This window comes from Gadus macrocephalus, chromosome 18 (genome assembly GCF_031168955.1).
Source record: "Gadus macrocephalus chromosome 18, ASM3116895v1".
Classification (NCBI taxonomy): domain Eukaryota; kingdom Metazoa; phylum Chordata; class Actinopteri; order Gadiformes; family Gadidae; genus Gadus; species Gadus macrocephalus.
This window is the reverse complement of record NC_082399.1, coordinates 19,777,166-19,797,094: the sequence shown is the minus strand read 5'-3', so window position 1 is coordinate 19,797,094 and position 19,929 is coordinate 19,777,166. Positions and strand designations below refer to the sequence as shown.

The 19,929-nt window shown below is 42.6% G+C and overlaps 1 protein-coding gene across 2 annotated transcripts in view; it reads left to right on the top strand.

The window, feature by feature from the left end:
- The window catches only part of smarcd2 (SWI/SNF related, matrix associated, actin dependent regulator of chromatin, subfamily d, member 2), a 50,265-nt gene extending 30,629 nt beyond the window's left edge, over positions 1–19,636 (top strand). Inside the window, exons 6-13 of one of the 2 annotated variants that reach the window (XM_060036815.1) lie at positions 3,317–3,412; positions 4,505–4,606; positions 4,983–5,144; positions 5,640–5,737; positions 9,350–9,485; positions 9,901–10,023; positions 14,124–14,282; positions 18,322–19,636. In XM_060036815.1, the coding sequence (XP_059892798.1) occupies positions 3,317–3,412; positions 4,505–4,606; positions 4,983–5,144; positions 5,640–5,737; positions 9,350–9,485; positions 9,901–10,023; positions 14,124–14,282 (876 nt within the window). In that variant the 3' untranslated portion in view covers positions 18,322–19,636. The remainder of the gene's footprint in view (positions 1–3,316; positions 3,413–4,504; positions 4,607–4,982; positions 5,145–5,639; positions 5,738–9,349; positions 9,486–9,900; positions 10,024–14,123; positions 14,283–18,321) is intronic. The other variant, XM_060036816.1, reaches the window with a different exon arrangement.
- Positions 19,637–19,929: the final 293 nt, after the last annotated feature.

Below are 19,929 nucleotides of genomic sequence, written 5' to 3'. Positions count from 1 at the left end.
CGACACAGTGCTTTGTATATGGTTAAAAGGATGTCGGCATCCATTGAACTGAAGGTACGTCTGAGGAGTCCGAATATGGCATTGGATTACTTTGTTTTGCCATAGATGTGGATGTCAAAATGCAGGTTTTGGTAAAAGGTAACTTGAAGGTCTTTTTCTTATGTGTTTTCCGGATCGTGTCTTCCTTTGTCGTCTGTGAGATGGTATTGGTATGTGTTATCGGATTTTCCATACGAGATAGCTTTACATTTATCCGGATGGAACCGGAGAAGCCAAGTGTCGCTCCACTTGTTGTTGTGTTGATTGTTTAGATCTTGTTGTAGAGAATCTTGGTCTTTTTTGTTTTTTTTATTGTTCTGAATATCTTTGTCATCGGCGAATGGGAAGATGTCTGAATGAACATTATCTAGTAGATCATTAATAAATATAACGAATAAAAGGGGTGGACCGTGATCCAATCCACGGCATCGGTCCAATATTGGGCAATTACGCTGAACCGGATATCAGAGGGGAGAAAGTAATATGATCCGATCCGCAAGGCGTGTCATGTGATAACTAGTGATGGATTTAATGATTATTTCGGTCAGTTCGCCAAGAAGAATCGTTCAGAATCATTCGTTCGTTCAGTCGAGTTTCCGGTAGCGGTGAATCGAATCATGGAATGCACGGTTCTCAGCTGAGTCAGTCAGACTCAGCTCCTCCCTCGTTCTCATTCTCAAACGATCGTGGAAGTCGGTCATCAATCGACACAACATTACAACTTTAACCAAGCGAAGCGGGATGGGGGGGTGTAGTTGATTATCGGATGTTTAACATATCAGCAAAAGACTTGATTTAGCAATGATGGTGGGGGTCCCGGGTGGAGAACGAACCATCAAAGAATGAGACAGATTGAGACATTAAAATATTTGATTAATCTGGCATGACACAGATAGTACAAAGACAGCATGCACTTACCATTTCATTGATATTGAATCGTATTCTCGTACTCTCGCTCACTAAGCCTCTTCCCTCTTCACCACTCAGTAAGTGAAGAAATAGCGAGTCAGTGAGTCAGTCACTAGTGGGTTTGGTAGGAGTCGAGTCTGAGAATGAACGAGACCAGCGAGAGAGAAGAATCAGTTTGGTTCGTTCTTGTTAAAGATTCGTTCATTCGAACTGATTCGGTCGCAAACGCAATGATAACAGTAGTAATCTATTAGTCGCATGTGCATGAGAGCTAGCACATGAGAGCTACCTGTTGAACAGCCATGTCAGCAGTGTGGCTGTACTTCAACCTTGAAGAACAAAGAAGTGCAACAGCCTGGGCCTGGCTGTTGCTCTCCTTGGCTTTTGAGCGGCACTCCTTGGCTGTTGAGCGGCGCTCCTTGAATGTTGAGCGGCGCTCCTTGAATGTTGAGCGGCGCTCCTTGAATGTTGAGCGGCGCTCCTTGGCTGTTGCCGAGCGCGAATACGCGGTCACGTCCAGGGTTTAAAGTTATTAAGTGAATGAAATTAGCCCAAATTAAGGCCATTAAAAAGTAATAAACGTCATCTGACGAGGTATTCACATTTCCAACAAGGACTATGAGTTTTTCAATTTGTGTAATTTACGTGCAGGCCTATCTCAGGCCTAATTACTAAAACTTGCGTGGATTTGTTTTTATCCACGCAAGTTGTCAATTTGCATATTAAAATACACTTTGAATAACGTATTTTCAAATTACATTATTAAATTGCATAATGAATTGTCGATTGCATAATGTCATGATTGTATTGCAAATTGCAATACAATACACTCAGGTCCTATTGCTAGTAGGACCTGAGTGATATCAATGATGTCACGTGGTGCGTGTGCTGAAACAAACTGGATATACCCGGCTGGCTTGCTGCCAAACCACTTCGCGAGTTCGCTTCTGTTAGTCATTGATCTGTTAGTTCACATTGAGAAATGCAAATTTTTGGACCTCTGGCTGGAGGAATTTTACGGTATTAACGTATAGGGGGATTATTTGTTTATCAACACGGCGGATGCGCGTGCAGAATGATCGCAAGAAGAACATTTGTTTGACCAGTTGCCATGGTTATCTCTGTGTGGTTAATTTGCAGTTGCGGTGTTAATTGGCAATGTCTTCAGCTTACTGTTACATTAAACTGTCATCAGAAAACGCGGTTATATGCTATAGACCAGGGATGCCACGGGCCGCATACGGCCCACATCCTCACTCAGTCAGGCCCGCACATAATTTTTATTTTATAAAGTGTGGTTGATCGTCCTTTCATAAATCCAAATTGTTTGTTGCTGAAGAGGCTGTTTTTGTCCATATGTTTCGTGATGTGGTCTCTTACTAATTTCTCCACGGTTTTGCAAATGATCCTTGTTGCTGTATTCCACATCGTTTCCCCTAGCAACAGGTTGTCAAGTTTTGTTCAGTGCCCTTTTGTAGTTAATCTCCCCTGAGACCTGACTGCCCAGCACTGAAGTTCTGGTTCTGCTTTGACTCTTATTCTGACTATCGTGCAGAGGAACCAGATGTAAATGATCTGCATGTGCTTTGCAAGCCCAAACACGCACACGCATGCACATGCACACAGCGGCGCTCAACCTGTCTGACCACAAATTATTTTTTTGTTTTGTACATTTCTGTTGTCCCACCCACTGCAATATGTAGATTGTCAGTTTATAAATAAAGGCATTTTTCGTTTCATAGTGCCCAACCGACAACCAGGACTGTCTCTTTAAGCAGCATTATGAACAGAAATGGCTTTCTGTTGAATGAATCTGTCCTAGTCCTATTTATTTCATTTTCTTTCTGGCGGTGTTAAGGGTAGGAGAGCAGGGATGGGCGGGAGACGAAGAGTCCTGTGTGGGAGGAAGGGAGGGGGCTGGGTTGCACAACCATGCGAGTTTGGCAGGGCTGAAGCAAGCTGGGGGCACAGGGTGCAGCCGTTAACACTCTGGTGCGCTCTGGGTTCCTCCCATCAGCGTCTCCTCCCGGTGTGGTCAGAGCCAAAACAATGCAGCTGTGCTCGCTGTCACAACTCTTAACGCAAAACAGCCTCTCTTTTGGTATTGCTAACAGTGTTGTTATGCAGCCCAGCGTTGACATGTGGCTCCGTGTTTATTCAGGGAGATAAGCTGGTCAGTTTCAAGTGTTTTCAGCCAGGAATGGAAAAACATCCAAATTATTGTTTTTCTCTTTATTTGTGGCGTTCTACTAAAAATGGTGTTGAAATAGGCATTAGGGATTCAGAAGGACTAAGGGGAATGTTCTGTTTTTGTTTTCATATTCATCCTTGTCTATTTCCCTTTTTTATTTTATCCTTTTGTCCGTAGTCTGGGAAGCAGAAGAGAAAGTTCTCGTCGTTCTTCAAGAGCCTGGTCATCGAACTTGACAAGGAGCTCTATGGACCTGACAACCACCTGGTGGAGGTACTTGGTTCTTCCTCCTTAAAGGGGCCTACACACCGCTCAGACTCAGTCCAACGGCCAGCTGCCTTATCCGACGACTCCGTTGCCTCTCGTCTGCTCCGTTCGGCAGGAAAGTTGCATTCAAACAAACTGCACCAACTACTGACAACTGCCAACTACACAGTAGCGTTTACGCTCTGCGCTTGCGTGAGATGCAATAATTCTCCTTAACATCGGGTGGCGGTAGTCCGCCCCTCCCACCCACCGCGCTGATTCTCTTGTTGTGCTAGCAGCACACAACCAATCAGAGGCTCCGATCCCCTGATCCCAACACTCTCAGACTTTGCATGTTGAATCGGACATGACACCGTCCGCGTGCTTCAAACAGCTTCCAACATAGTTGAACACACAGAACAGATTTGTTTCCGAACTCGTCAGTCTCCCCAAACGTTTCAGATAAGCAACGGTTGGGCCAGTGTGTAGAAGCCTTAACACCTCCCTCATCTTCGAACAGGACTCCTCTCCCGGTATGAATGATGCAAGTATGTGAATGAGGACTTATGGCATGGAATGGTAAAAACAATGCCCTGAATGGACCCTGTCCATGTAACATTCATCTGTATTTAGCAGTGCTTTGGGTTGGTTTGGGTTCTTCTCCTTATGAAAGTCTCCTTATCCTCCACATCCATTGTCCGACCAAGAGCATATGTCGGACCTAGTCATGAGGAATTATTGTCATTCGTACTCACTAGTAGAGGGAAGTAATTGGACTCCTAACCCTCCCTGGAATGATCTCCCACTGAATCCCCCCCTCTGGGTCCTCAAGAGTTATTCCCTGTTAATTAAGGGAGGTTATTTTCTTGCCTTTAGGGGGGCTAGGATTAGGGAATGTCATACATATACAGCCTGTAAAACCCTTTGAGACTGGAACTGTTATTGACAGCTATAATGATACACTTGCTATGACGTGCAAAATATATCAAGCCTTCATGGATTCTTCCTAATATGACTATTTCGTTTTGACTCATGGGGCTCTCATGGGGGTCATGGATTGTATGTATAATGACTATTGTTTAGTTTTGACTCAGTCTTTGGTCTTCTCTTGCTGGCCAGTGGCACAGAATGGCCGCCACTCAGGAGACGGATGGCTTCCAGGTCAAGAGGCCCGGGGAGATCAACGTGAAGTGTACCCTGCTGCTAATGCTGGACCACCAGGTCACACACACACACACACACACACACACACACACACACACACACACACACACACACACACACACACACACACACACACACACACACACACACACACACACACACACACACACACACACACACATTTATTTAGCTGATGATGGTATCCAAAGCAACTTATCCAAGCAAAAAAAAACAGAAATTGCAAGAATTCTGTGGGTACATGAAATTGATTAAAGAAAAAAGAAAGATTAAACACTTTGGGTTCATCACATCTGACACACTTGAACACATCTGGGAGCGTCAGTTGAGGCCCCCATAGTGAGGGAGCAGCTGGCGGTCAGAGCCTAGTAGACGGGGTGCATGGTCTGACCCTCTCCCCCATTCACCCCCCCAGCCCCCCCAGTATAAGCTGGACCTGCGTCTGGCCAGGCTGCTGGGCGTCCACACCCAGACCAGAGCCAGTATCATGCAGGCGCTGTGGCTGTACATCAAGACCAACAAGCTGCAGGACTGCCACGAGAAGGAGTTCATCAACTGTAACCGCTACTTCAGACAGGTACCACTAACACAGCCATAGTTCACAACACATCCACCAACACATCCATAGTGCTGAACTGCAACCGCTACTTCAGACAGGTACCATGTCCACTAACACATCCATAGTGCGCATCACATCCAGAACACAACACATCCAATAACACATCCCTAGTGCGGTACCAGGGCAGGAACACCTTTTAAGAAGGCAGGAATGGACCTTTTATAGGAGGAATATGACTAGGGTCTGTTGAGCGTATTGACCGGTTATTTTGGTAGTGTGGGCTGGATGGTTGGTTACTGATTGGTTTGTGGGTTCATTACTTGCTTTAATATTGATTTATTTTGGTTTGGTTAAAAATAGACTTTGACCGTGCATTTATCCTATCTTCATTTGACTAGTAAAAAAACTAGACAAAACGACAAAAAAACACAACCCAAATGAGTTGCAGCGCAATGACCCGTGCGAACTCCATTTGGGTGGTTCACTATATTGATGCTCTCCACCTGCTGGCAGATCTTCAGCTGTGCTCGTATGAAGTTCTCTGAGATCCCCATGAAGCTGGCGGGTCTGCTGCAGCACCCCGACCCCATCGTCATCAACCACCTCATCAGGTAGGATCACATCACTCTGCTTCTGAAGTGGTTATTAAAGCCCTCATCCGGGCATTACCCTGCTCTAAATTAAATGGACATCGTTTGGCACAAGCTTTTATCAAAAGTGAATCCATAGTGAGGCTTGGAACCATCAAAGTGTTAAGCTGGGCTACATGGGGGGGAGGAGACAGACTGTCCATTTAGCAGCCTGACCGCATGGGGGTACAGACTGTTGGCCAGCCTTCTAGTTTTGGCCCTGATGGACCTATATCTTCTCCCAGGGCAGTGGTTGAAAAAGGTTGTGTGCTGGGTGTAAATTGGTCGTCAAGGATGTTTTTCATTCGGCGCATGCAGCGGGAGGTGTACTAAGTCTTAATGTCTGGAAGGATGACCCCAATGATCTTCCCTGCTGCTCTCATCACTCTGTGTATGGCCTCCTTCTCTGCACTGATGCATCGGGCAAACCAATCCAGTAACCATTAGGTCAGCTCACTCTCCACTGCATAGTGGTAGCACTGCTCCACTGCCCCAGAGACCATCTCAGCTTCCTGAGGAAGTAGAGGCGTTGTTGGGCCTTGGCTGTGGCAGAGCCAATGACTTTCGTGGGGAGTGGCTCAGTTGTCCGGTCTTACGGAAATCAATAATGTGTCATTGGGCTTTTTTGTGTTGAGGACCAGGTTGTTGCTGCCAGCAGTTGGACTTCTCGCTTATATGCAGCCTCATTATTCCCGGTGATGAGGCCGAGCACTGTTGTGTCGTCTGCAAATTTTATTACGTGGGTGGATGGGGAGGAAGAGCTGCAGTCGTATGTGAAAGTGTGTAGAGAAGTGGGCTAAGCAAACAACCCTGGGGGGACCCGGTGTTGAAGGTCAAAGTGGAGGACGTGTGCTTGCCTGCTCTTACTGTACGTTCACACCAAAAGCTATAAAGCGTCTCGAGCAATAAACGCCCATTCACTTTCTATTAGACATGTGCGATAGGAGCAATAAAACGCTTGAGCGATAGCTTTAAAGCTGTAAAGCTGTAAAGTTGAAAACAAACAACTCAATGCAAATGAGCTAGTAGCATTTTGGCTGTAAACGACCGCCAGCCAATCGGAATGTAGATGTCTCTCGCCGGCGTGGGTCCCAGTAAACATACGCGCAATTCGGTTCAATTCAGTTTAACTTTATTGTCCCAAAAAGGGAAACTTGTCTTGCAGTCTAGTACACATAGAAAACACAATATACACAAGGACACATGACAAAGAGATAGACACGGGCTAATATAAGTTAAAAAACTGTCATACTTATCTAGTCATCAGATTCAAATACATTTACAGGTATGTGCAAAGAATTATGCAAATTGAGCAAACGAATTGCGCTATGGATTAAAGAGTTCTTTGTCCTATTGGACTTAGATAGAGGGACTCTTAGTCGCCGGCCTGAGGGAAGGGCCTCAAATGAACAATGAAGGGGGTGATTTTTACAGTCCAATATAGCCATTGCTTGAGTAACCTGCTTCTCATAAATGTTCAGCAAGGATACTTGTGGACAGCCAATCAACTTCCCAGCCACCTTCACAATATGGCTGAGGTTGTTTTTTGTCCCCAAGACTGATGCCCCCATACCAGGCAAAAAATGAAAAAGTGCGAACAGATTCTATAAAAGATTAATCAAATAAAGACAACATAACCTTATCGACATTGAAGGAGTTAAGCTCAGAAAGAAGTACAATCGTTGTTGCCCCTTCTTGCAAATAGTATCAGTATTAACGTCAAATTTGAGTTTGTTGTCTATCATTGTTCCCAGATATTTATACTGGTCAACCATCTCTATGCAGTTTCCATTTATGTATGTAGGTGGTGGAGAACAAGATTGGTTTCTTCTAAAATCAATGGCCATATTTTTTGTCTTTGAGATGGATGTTAAGATGAAGAAAAGACTTGTCACACCAACTGACAAAATCATCAACCACTGGCCCATGCTGAGATTCATGTTTATGCAGTAAACTAACAATAACTGTCATCAGCAAATTTCAGGATGTGTCTAATATGCTGACTTCTACAGTCATTAGTGTAGAGGATATACAGTAGAGGGGAAAGTACAAAACCCTGGGAGGGCCAGTGGAAGAGACACGCCTTTCCGAAAGACAACCATTTACCTTTACTCGTTGTTTTCTGTTGGTTAAGAAATCCATAATCCAGCTCACAAGATTACTCTCAAGATTAATATCTGTTGGTAGTTTACTGACTAAAACATGTGGCTGGATAGTATTAAAAGCAGAAGAAAAATCTAAAAACAAAAGCCTGGTGTGTGTGCCCGGACCATCTGTACAGGAGATTTACCGTAGCAGTGTAATCTGGGCAAGGGCATCCTCCACCCCTCTTCTAGCCCTGTGTGCAAATTGCCTTGGGTCCAGGGCCTCACCCACCCTTAACAACAAAAGACACTTCACAATCTTTTCAAATGACTTCATGACCAGTGAGGTCAGTGCCACTGGTCTGAAGTCATTTAAACTCTTTGTAGTGTTGCTCTTTGCCACTGGAACAATAATGGACTCCTTCCATGCCTTTGGGACCCTTCTCTGTTCCAAGGACATCTCAAAGATATCAGTGAACACCCCGCAGAGCTGTTCTGAACAGCACTTGAACAATCTCCCAGTAATACCATCTGGACTCAGACTTTTATTGACCTTATTTCCCTTAAAAACGGACCTAACATCTTCTTGTGTAATTGAGAATGGTGTGGACTTTACCAGAGCTTGCTCTGAAAAAGTTTTCAATGCTTCAGTTCAGATAAATCGCTATCACTCTTATACATTGGGATATGGGCTGGCTTGTTTTGTGTTTTATGCAAACCTGTCATTCTTTTAACACCATCCCATGCTGCCTTCAAGTTGTTACTTCCCAGTCTCTCCTCTATCTTATTTTTATATTGTAATTTAGCCCTCTTTATTTCTGCTCTGACCTCCTTAGTTGCCTCTCTATTTTCATCCTCATCTCCATTGTGAAAAGCACTGTTTTGTCATAAGCACTTGTTTCAGGGAAATAGTGACCCATGGCTTATTATTTGCAAACACTCCAACATACATATACCAGTATCTTGCCTACCAGTATCTTATCCCTTCAGAAGCATTTATATCGAAATTAGAAGATACGATTAACATACCGTGATATAATACCGTTACCGTCTATGCCTCAAATCATTCGATAAGAAGATGGTGAGAAGCAGTGTTTTGAAAGGATTGGCCTTTAGCCTGGATCGCACTCCCCTGCGCTTGCCTCTCTTTTGCTAAGTAGCCTATTGGGTACGCTATACTTAATATCTTGTATATATACGCAGATGCAGATAAAAATTAGTGCTCTCATGCCCTTTGATCCTTTGCTTCCAGTGAAGTGCATCTATCTGGTGAAGCTGGGTGTGGATTGGTTTATCTCCTGTCTCTTTTCATCTTGCCGGGATGAGACTTTTTTCGCACCGATGGACCCTCCAACTTTTCCGAAAATAACTGAAAATCCAAAAGCTAGGCTAAATGATCAAAACTTGTCCAAAATGACCTAGCTAAGCTAAAGCTCAAACAGCTGTATCTACTCTGTGGTTATGTTTCAGGATGTTGTATGTTTTTCTTATTGTTGTGACGCTGACATAGTGTGGAGTCGCTGGAGCAGAAGAAGACGGCGTGCTACGACATCGACGTAGAGGTGGACGACCCCCTGAAGGGCCAGATGAACGGCTTCCTGTCCTCCACCACCAACCAGCAGGAGATTGCCGTGCTGGAGATGAAGGTACGCACACTTCTCCCGCAGAAACGGAAACGCAGGATATGAAATACAAATGCTATACAAACGGACGGTAGATATCAACAGTTTCAGCTTTCTAGTTTGTATATTCATCCACAAAGGATAACTTGGGAGGCGGCCCTTGACCCTAAGCACCAGGGGCCCGAGGACTGGCGTCGGCCCCAGCATCCTAAGCATTTGGCTGAGGCTTTATATAAAACCAATCTGAAAAGGATGGTTATAATGCTGCGACTGGGCCCCCCAATGTGGGCCTTCGCTTCACCTCTTCAGGCCCAATCAATGGGTTTATTGTGTGAAGCAGAAAAACAAGGACACCGCTTGGTAATGCTGAATACTGGCTGGTCTTTTTAATAACATCCTCTATCCGCCATGTTTATTCCGTCTCTGTTCCACGGTTCAGATCCACGAGACCATCGAGTCCATCAACCAGCTGAAGACCCAGAGAGACTTCATGCTGAGCTTCAGCAACCACCCCCAGGACTTCATCCAGGACTGGCTCAAGTCCCAGAACAGGGACCTGAAGGTCAGCCCCCCCATCCCATGCCCCGGTCCAATGCACCTGTACCACGCTAAGGGGAAAGGCTTCCGAGCAGTGGCGGATGCAAAACGTGACAGATGGGTGGGCCTCAATCTAGGCCGGGTGTCCCGAACTCAAAGCAGGTGTCCCGAATCCCGATTCAGAACCACCACTATAGGGACATCAAATCACACATGAAACCAGAATTAATAACGATTTGTTTCTTAGCCTTATTATTTTGTAGTTTACATTTCATCTGCTGTCAAAACTGAGCTAAATACATGAGCCTATACATAGGCTAAACTTAAAAATGTAGCTCTAATTTCAAATCGGTATAATCTAATATACGAGGCCTATATTGTGGCCTTTTTGTGAAAGTGAAATGAGATGTGTAGGTATCGACGTAGGAGCCCTGTGCCTGTCTGTCCATGGTTGATTGGTACTGGGCCGTATCAAGAGACTTCATTCCACAATGTATCCCAATGGACCAGCCATGGAGAGGATGTCTTTCCTGAAAGGCCGGTAGCCTTTAAGGAAAGACATCCTCTCCGTGGCTGATAGCATAGACATCATATAGGTAGACGCCCCCTTCGGCCTTGGACGGCATAAATCGTCGGCGCCATCTTGGTACGGGAGTTATTTCGTCTTCGGAGTGAAGATGCCTACTTCATGCGCCGCTTGGGGGTGCACCACCGTCAGGACGATTCAAACAAGATCGCAAGGAATTACCTTTCACAAGTAAGACTAAACAATTGTTTCTATTTGTAATTGTAAAATTCAGTCATGTCACGTAGATCATGTGTTATGTTGAGAGCTAAGAGCTGTTGAGACAGCTAAGTTGCCACCAGAATCAGACTATAGCTAGTCTAACGTGAAATGGACATGGTGAGCAAAGCCTTATTCTATCGTTCGTCAACAGGAGATAATATTGTCAAGAAATATAGGATATACAGTATATATATATAATCTACCACTACTTGCTTGTGAGTAATTACAATGTATGTATAATGTAATTATATAGCATTTATGGTCGCGACGGAAAGCTGCGTTTCGGCTGAGCGACTGGCCTTAATTTCTCTCTGTGATGTATTTAAAAAAGAGACTAGAATAAAACAAAAAAAGGCTCAAAACATGCCACTGTATATGTAATGGTTCTACAATATATGAAGGTGTCACGTAATGAATGAAACTACGGAAAAAATGTCACGATACTCTACATGCACCTGTGAGATGCACCTGCAGTCAGTCGCCGGCCGAAATTGACGTTTTAAACGTTATTTCTATTTAAATGTTTTGTTTTTTTAAAGATACATCTGTATTATGAATCTGACTGACTGGCTAGCTAACCTTTCTCGCAATTTTAAGGTTTCCCAAAGAGAAGCAGTTGAGGAGACAGTGGTAAGTGGCTGCACCCCATTGCAAAACTGAGCACGCTGCAATTACAGACTGGCAACAGTCGAAAAAAGCTCAGCAAGACAATACTTTTTAAAGGGTTCTAGCCTAGATTCAATTATTATATTATATAATATATTGTGTGAAATTATATATTGTGTCAATTGCACTGCATAGATGTGAAAATGTTATGAGAATGATTGTATATATGTCAAATTGTACAAATGTACAAATATATATATATATTATATAATATGAATATATACCTATACTTAAAATATATTATATTGTTTCACATATTATATATATCATATATGTTATTCCATTGCACATTATACTGAGTCATTATATTATATATATGCTATGTTATTTATATTACAGTTCAACTATTGAGATGTGTATGTATATATTGAGATGTGTATATTTTTACTGCTATAGAAATATATAGCTTTTTTTGGTAATGTTGATTTGTGAAATAAATGTGTATTGCCAATTGCACTGTTCAAGGTTTCTTAATACGCATACTTGAAAAGGAACTATTAAACTATGAAAAACACACTGACTGCCAGTTTCTCACTATTTGAGGTATGCTCTTTCTCTTAATGATGGTCAATACCTAGTAACTAAAGAAGCACTATTTCGATAGTTTATAGATCTTCTCAGTATTTTCAAAGTGCACGGGCTGTGCAAGAAAAGTGAGCGTTTATCATAGACCCATGCACATGTATGACTGGCGATTTAACTAGCGAGATTCAAAGTAACGTAGAGGCAAATCTTTTTCACACACTTCACGTAGAGCATAAACCCTTGAATACTCCATGAAATTGGTTGCGAAATGTAAAAGGTTATCGTGATTTTTATCCAGATAAACCGCAGCTCCTGGCAACTTGCGCTTGTTTGACACGTCTGACAGACCTCTGGCTTCAGAGAGCTCCCGTACCAATATGGCGGCGACGCGTTTCGCCGAGGCAACGGGCTGAAGCAGTGGAGGCGGCGTCTACCTATATGATGTCTATGGCTGATAGTGTCTGACAATAAATTAATCTACCACGGGTAGCTTCAATATCTGCAAGAAAATCAATTTTCATATTTTGTGTGTGTGTACTAGGGATGGGTAAGAATATTCAATCATTCGTTCCCGAGGGTCAAAGTCGATTTTTAACATTTAAACAAGAATTAACAGACGGAACTAATGTTGGACAGTTGTCCAAGGGCATTATCCCGCTTATACCATGGTCACTTGCCATAGAAAATAAATTAAGACCATTCATTTATAGGGGGATTATTTGTTTATCAACACAGCAGAGTTCAAGTACCTCGGGGTCTTGTTCGCGAGTGAGGGTACTATGGAGCGTGAGATTGGCCGGAGAATCGGAGCAGCGGGGGCGGTATTGCGTTCGCTTTACCGTACCGGAAAGGGAAGTCTGGGGCCCCCTGCTTGAGCTGCTCCCCCCGCGACCCGACCCCGGATAAGCGGACGAAGATGAGATGATATATATATATGTGTGTGTGTATGTATATATATATATATATATACATATATATATATATATGTGTATATTAGGGCTGGGGGTAAACGATTATTTATTAAACGATTAATCGGGTGATTATTTCATCGATTAGTCGACTAATCTAATGACTAATTGGATGGTTATCTATTTCTGTTGCTCGATTAATAAAAACCATAATGTATCTCAAATAAATACCAAAAAAATCTTAATAATATACTTTATTTAACAACAGTTTTGCACAGCAAAAAACCTTCTGCTTTACACAAAATAAAAGAAATAAAATAGTTTCACTGTTATACAAAATGAAAGGCCAGCCGTGCTCAAATCTGCCAGTGTGAGTGTGGCCAGTCTGGCCAGGCCAGGCCAGGCCAATTTGGCCACTTGGGAGAGGTGTGCTGCTACGGTACGGGCCGCTACGGTACAGATGCTAATGAGCCGACACGCGCAGTCGCGCACACGCACGGCTACGCAACCTGAGTTGGATGACGTATAGTCCATGCGACGACCATGGACATAATAAAGGCGACGAGCCTTCTTTCCCATTAATCGGTAAACATATATCCAAATAAGCAACAGACTCAGCAAAGTGCGAACTGTGTTCTCTGTGTTGTTGTCCATTGTCCACGAAAATCGTCGACGCATCGCTACAGCTCTAATGTATATGTATATGTGTATATATATATATATATATACACACATATTCATATGATAAGATATACCTTATCATATGAATGATAAGGTATAATATATCTGAGTTATAATATATAATTGAGTGCCTGAAGAGACGTCAGCACCAAGATTCGAAATGCCTCAAAATTCTAAGCAACTGGGTGTTTCACATAGGGGTTGTAATACTGTTGTAAATCAATTCTATGAGATCAAACAAATTAATAATAAACAGTAAAAAAAAAGGGCATAATAGGGCCCCTTTTCTTGCCCATGATCCATTGCTGCAGTCACACATCGAATAATCGATTATTCGTTCATACCACCTACTGATTATTCGACCATGAAATAGGGGGGTCAAATGTTTACCTAACCAACTGTCACCCTTCAGACCTTCTGAATCGCTTGTGAACGTGTTCCTCAAGTATTGTTTGCACAGTTGACAAAGGCGAGCAGCTCCCTTTTCTTTACTGGAGGATTTCCTCCAGTGTGCTGTCCCATGATGTGACCCATCTCCCTGTTGTCTCTGTATCCCAGCTGATGACGGATGTGGCGGGGAACCCGGAGGAGGAGAGGAGGGCAGAGTTCTATCAGTCTCCCTGGTTACCAGAGGCTGTGGGCCGATACGTCTACTCCAAGGTAGCTTCCAACCTGTCACCACTGCACCATTCTCAATATGGCTCACGAAACATTTAGGTACCTAAGAAACACATTTACCCACAATGCCTTTCATTTTCAATTGCTAAGAAACCAACCACTCTGTAGAGGATTTAATCATCTGTTCTATGCAAATAGGCCCGTAAAAAATCATGCACCATTTCCTCAGCTACCAAGAATCCACCTTTTAGCTAAACTACGATTAAAAGATCTTCTCAGTGATACCGAGGTGTGCTAACCAGGGCTCCGAACCGGCGCAAGGAACAAAAACGAAAACTAACGGAATTTTACGAGGAACGGAAACTGGGCCGCCCACTAAGCTCAGTTGTCACAAATTCCCACCACCACCCTGGCGAGAGGCGATTTGGAAGCAACATTTGCACTGAGCTCTATCTTCGACAAAGGTAACGTGAGCTAAATTAACCGAGCTCACATCGATCCCTATGCAATTCACAGGGTATTGTAATATTATACAGTCTATCTATGGTATCAATAGCTAATCGGTGGCAAAGAAGAAATGAAAGTCTGCGTCGATGCCTCGTAAGTCCATTGTCGCGAGTGGACGTTGCCATGACATCTAGAAATCATAGGTCTACCGTATTTAATGGGTTATGTGTATGGTTGATTATAACTCGTGAATAATATTGTATTAATCATTCTAATTACAATTCATACAGGCTATTATAATTCGGCACGTCTTGAGCCATCAGTCGGAATATGTCCGTGCCGCTTCCAGTGGGGATTGCAGTACGGAACACAGCCGCTTCGCTGCCGTGGCGCTTCCGTGCCGGTTCTGGTGGAAATTGGCCTTTACAATGCAAAACACTGCCTTGCAACTCCTCCGTTTCCAGGGATGCCGATCACATACTGAAAGGCTTCATCGAGCACTGACTGACACTCTAGCCATGAGTCAGGGACTCTCTTCTTGGTCTCGGTTGTGCTGGCGGGGCTAGACTCTGTGTGTGGTTCTAGACTCTGTGTGTGGATCTAGACTCTGTGTGTGGATCTAGACTCTGTGTGTGGATCCAGACTCTGTGTGTGGATCTAGGGGCCACTCACAATAGGGCCGTTTGCCTGTTCCGTGCTGCAGGAAGTTTCAGCACGATTCCCCCCCTCCCCACTCCCCCCGCTGGCCCGTGGTCACACTGCTCCCAAAGGCCGTGGCCTGGGCACGATTGCTCCATCATACATACGTCATCACTTCATAATACGATAAATACGTCATCACCAAGTGTCCTCGCCGCCATAACAACAATGGAGAACAACAACGTGAATGCTGTCGTCGGCCCAAATTTCAAGTAAACACTCGACTTCACTATCGCACCAACGTAAACCCACTCGTAAACCGCTTGCCGCCATTGTTTAAAATGATTGTTGTGGGGAAGAAGGGCATGGACCTATAAAGAAAGAAGGGTCGCAGAAGGGTGCGGCCCGCAGATAATTAAAAATGTAATTTAAATTTAATTAAAATATATACTTATATTAGGGACGTGCATTTCTGGCAAAAATACTATCCGATATTCGCTGAGAATTAGAATATTATTCGAAAATCTGTCAATCAAGAACCCCCCACGCACGCACACACGCACCTCGTATACACGCACCCACAATGACACAGTGAGAGGCTTCTACGAATTGTATGAAATCAATCAGTTTATTTCAACAACTGCGCCATCAACATTCAACATCAAAATGATTTCAACGTGGGCTTAGGCAGATACGCCTTCATGCTCCGAAAACAGATCGCTATTTATTTTACTGAACATAGCCTGCATGACGGTGAACTAGACACGTCTTTAGCACACGTAAACTATGGCCAAAAGAATATCTTCACACGTGTGTCTTTTTACAATTAATTTGTTTCCAGCATTCGTAGTGTTGATCAGCTGGGAAATAGTCAGCCGAAGACGTTGACGTCGCTTAGCAACCGAGGACGCTGGGATTGATGTTAACGGACTACCTGCAGAGTGAAACGACAGAAAAAAATAAATCCACTTTCCTTGACAGGGGTCAAGGAAATTATATGCTTAGCAACAAAGAATTATCAAAAGATTATTCACCAACGGAAGTTGTGAAGGCACATGAGAGTGAACGGAGAGTTGAAGTCGTGACTTCGACTATTCGACGATCTTTGCCCGTCCCTAATAAATATATATATATATATATATATATATTAGTGCTGTCAAGCGATTAAAATATCGAATCGCGATTAATCGCATTAATGTCATAGTTAACTCACAAATGGTTTTTCTATGCTAAATATCCCTTGATTTCTTTGTCCCATTAATTTTTCTCATTTTAATGCTCTTATCAACATGGAGAAGTGCATCGGCTTGCCTTGTGCAAATGTTTTTTTATTGACAACAACATTGGCATATACTGATCAAAGCAGGACGATGCAAAAAAAAAAGCCTATAGTGCAATTAAACGATGAACATAGAAACATAGTGCCTTGAACATAGCAGTCAGGCTACTGCTTCTTTGTTTTGAGCCAAAAAAATAAAAAAATAAAATTAAAATAATAAATTGCGTTAATCACGCGATAAAAAAATGAACGCCGTTAAAATTGGTTTGCGTTAACGCCGTTAATAATGCGTTTAACTGACAGCACTAATATATTATATATATATATGTAATAGTCAATAGTCACTTATCCATCTAAAAGTTGAAGCGAATCTTTAGGAAGTTTGCAAAAAAGAAATTCGAATTAGGTGCGTTTCCATCAAGTGGTTGGAGCGGAAAACTACACACATTCCAGGGCTTGTCGTATCTTTTTGATAACATGCTCTCTCTTAGGTCCTGATATATAGTGGAATTGCGTTGTTGTTTTCCATCTATAATAGCTGTAATGTTTTTTTCTACGATGATAGCAAGGAAAAGTGTTACCTCTTCAGCGGTCCACACGTATCTATTATTCACATTGGCCATCTGTTCCATGGACATATTTAAAGGATACATTGTACATATTTATAATTCTAAATTCGTCGCAGCCTTTATACCACAGATACTCTAGGTCTAGGGTCTATAGCATATAACCGCGTTAGTTACATAGTAGGTATATCACACGGTATAATTAAAGGATTTAAACATAGACTTCCAATAGCATATGTGTGTGTGTGTGTGTGTGTGTGTGTGTGTGTGTGTGTGTGTGTGCTATAGGATGTCTATGCATACAAACGCTTAAATATATATATATAGATTGACGCTAAAAGTTGATCATCAGTGAGCAATGTTGCAATGGCCGTTCGTTATGCGGAAATCGGAAAGCCGTTGTCAGTCCTGTGTGTTCAATGTTCCATACGTCACCCGACCGGAAGCGGAAAGGGGGGTGGTTGTAGTCTTTTCCCTTGGTTCTCCGTATCAACAGTAGGGCTAGAACCGAATGAAGACTACAACCAACCCCCCTTTCCCTTTCCGGTCCGGTTTCATTTACGAAATGCCGATTTTACCAAATAAAACACGACAAACTGTATTTCGCTACGATCCTTGATGAGGAACATCAACGAACACCACTAACCACTCCATGAGTTTCACGATTCTGAAAACTAAGGTTAAGGGGTGTTTGTGAAGGCCCATAGCCAGCCATTGTGAAGCAGGCAGGGGCGATTTGAAATTAGCCAAATACTGGAGACAGGACCACTATAATTTTTTTTTGTGTTAACCACTCTATTTCATCCTAGACAAACCAGAAAGGGGGCTCAATGTTAAAAATACCGGAATTGTCCTTTGAGTCACCACTAAAACTACTACAACTGCACTGAATATATGATTTATGACTTAATTTTGGGCCACTGTTTTTCAGTTTTGTGCCATCATTGAATGATGTATATGAGCCATTTGTACTGGAAGAAATACTACCACTCACGTGGCTACAGGCATATATTTATACAAATATTTTGTTATTTAGAATTATTTTGTAGCTTCTATCATATCCGATTAGTTGAAGTGTGTGGTCATGTGGCCTTCTGATGGTGATGATGAAAAATCGTGGCCCTCTTTATCATGAAGATAAAGATAAATCATCTAAACTGTGTTTGAATCTAGACTCTGTGGATCTTGACTCCATCTTCGGTTTCAGGTGCAGCAGCGGAGGCAGGAGCTGGAGCAAGTGTTGGGCATTCGGCTCACTTGAGCACATGGCCGATCCAGCGTTCTAGATTTCTCAGGCCTTCACTTCCTCTTTTTGGGATTTCCACACGTTCAGTGTTTCTGCTAGATTTGTTCTTTTGTGTAATCCTTAATCCGATTTTTGCTTTAAATTGCCAAACAAGCTCACGTTTTATACGATTATCTTGTGGAACCAAGGGCCAGCAGCGTTTCCGTGGTTATCTCGCCCGTTGCCATGGTTTCTAGTCCCATGATAATAATTTGACCACATACTTTTTGGGGGCCATTCTGTGATATTATATATGAAATATATAAAAAATAGTTTGACATGCTTTATTCACTTTTTAATGTTGAACCTAAGCCAGGTTCAGGCCGACTTGGCCTTGTCTCATATGTCTGTGGTACGGTGTGCTGAGGCAGTGGTGCTTCCTTTCCTGCTATTTTTGTGCGTGTGCGATCAGCAACAGTTGTCTTGTGTTGGTCCTACTTTGGAAAAGCCATACTCTGCAGAGGGAAATCCAAGCCAACATTTTGTCATATCAGTGAGTGAGCGGGTGGGATGAAATTGGTGTTTATATCAGATATATCCATTTTATTGCAATGTTATGTACATGTTTGTGATTGGTTAAACAGTTTGGTTTATCTACTGATTTTTTTATTTCTTAACAACTCTGTAATGCAATATGCAACAATATTCAAAGGCATCTATGGAGGGTCTTGTTCTTTTGTATTCTTTGTGAAAATCTGTTTTTAGGGGGGTCCACTTGTGTCCAGCTGTTCTGACTCAATAGAGTGGAGGGGTTGAGATTTTTTTGTACCACTTGAATGTTGCCGTGCTGTTCCAGTGTGTTGTGTTGAGTGTCCATGTCTCCAAGCCAGGAAAGGGAGTTCATGCTAGGCTAAGTCTGGGGGGCTTCCTGGAAGCTGTAACGCTTGAGTCGTATCCCCTGAGGTGGAACCGCTTTTGATTACACAGGAATGTAAATGCAATCACATTGTAGTAATGAACCATCTCGATCCGTGGTTCGCCGTGTTTTGGAATCGTTCTATGTTTGGGGAAGGAATTGTGAAGCTAGCCGGACCCTTGGATGGGTCTAAACAGTCCATGTTGTAGCACTGTCTAAAACTGTTCTAATGAAACCGTTTGGACTTTGTGAAGTGATGCTGTTTAAGTTCTTTATTTTTCATATAAATGTTAATGAGAAATGTTTGCGTGTTTTATGGTTCATCAAATGAACCATATTATCTTTTTATACCTTTTTGATATATTTTAATAAAATATCCAAGCAGAAGATTCTGTCACAAATTATTATGAAATTGACTTATATAGGCTATACTGTTTTCTTTCGCAGGTAACTTTGCAGGATATTTTGTTGGTGCAATTCCAAAACGTTAATAGATGTAAAATAGGGATGATGAAGATATTAATGACGATACTTTTGTGGTTATTTTCTTAGGTTTTTCCTACTTTATTTTTAATCTATTTCTCATTTATGTTGCTTTCTGAAGTGTATTCTCACCCTATTAGTGTACTACCTGGCGTTATAAAGATTCAATGTTTAACCACTAAAAAACATTA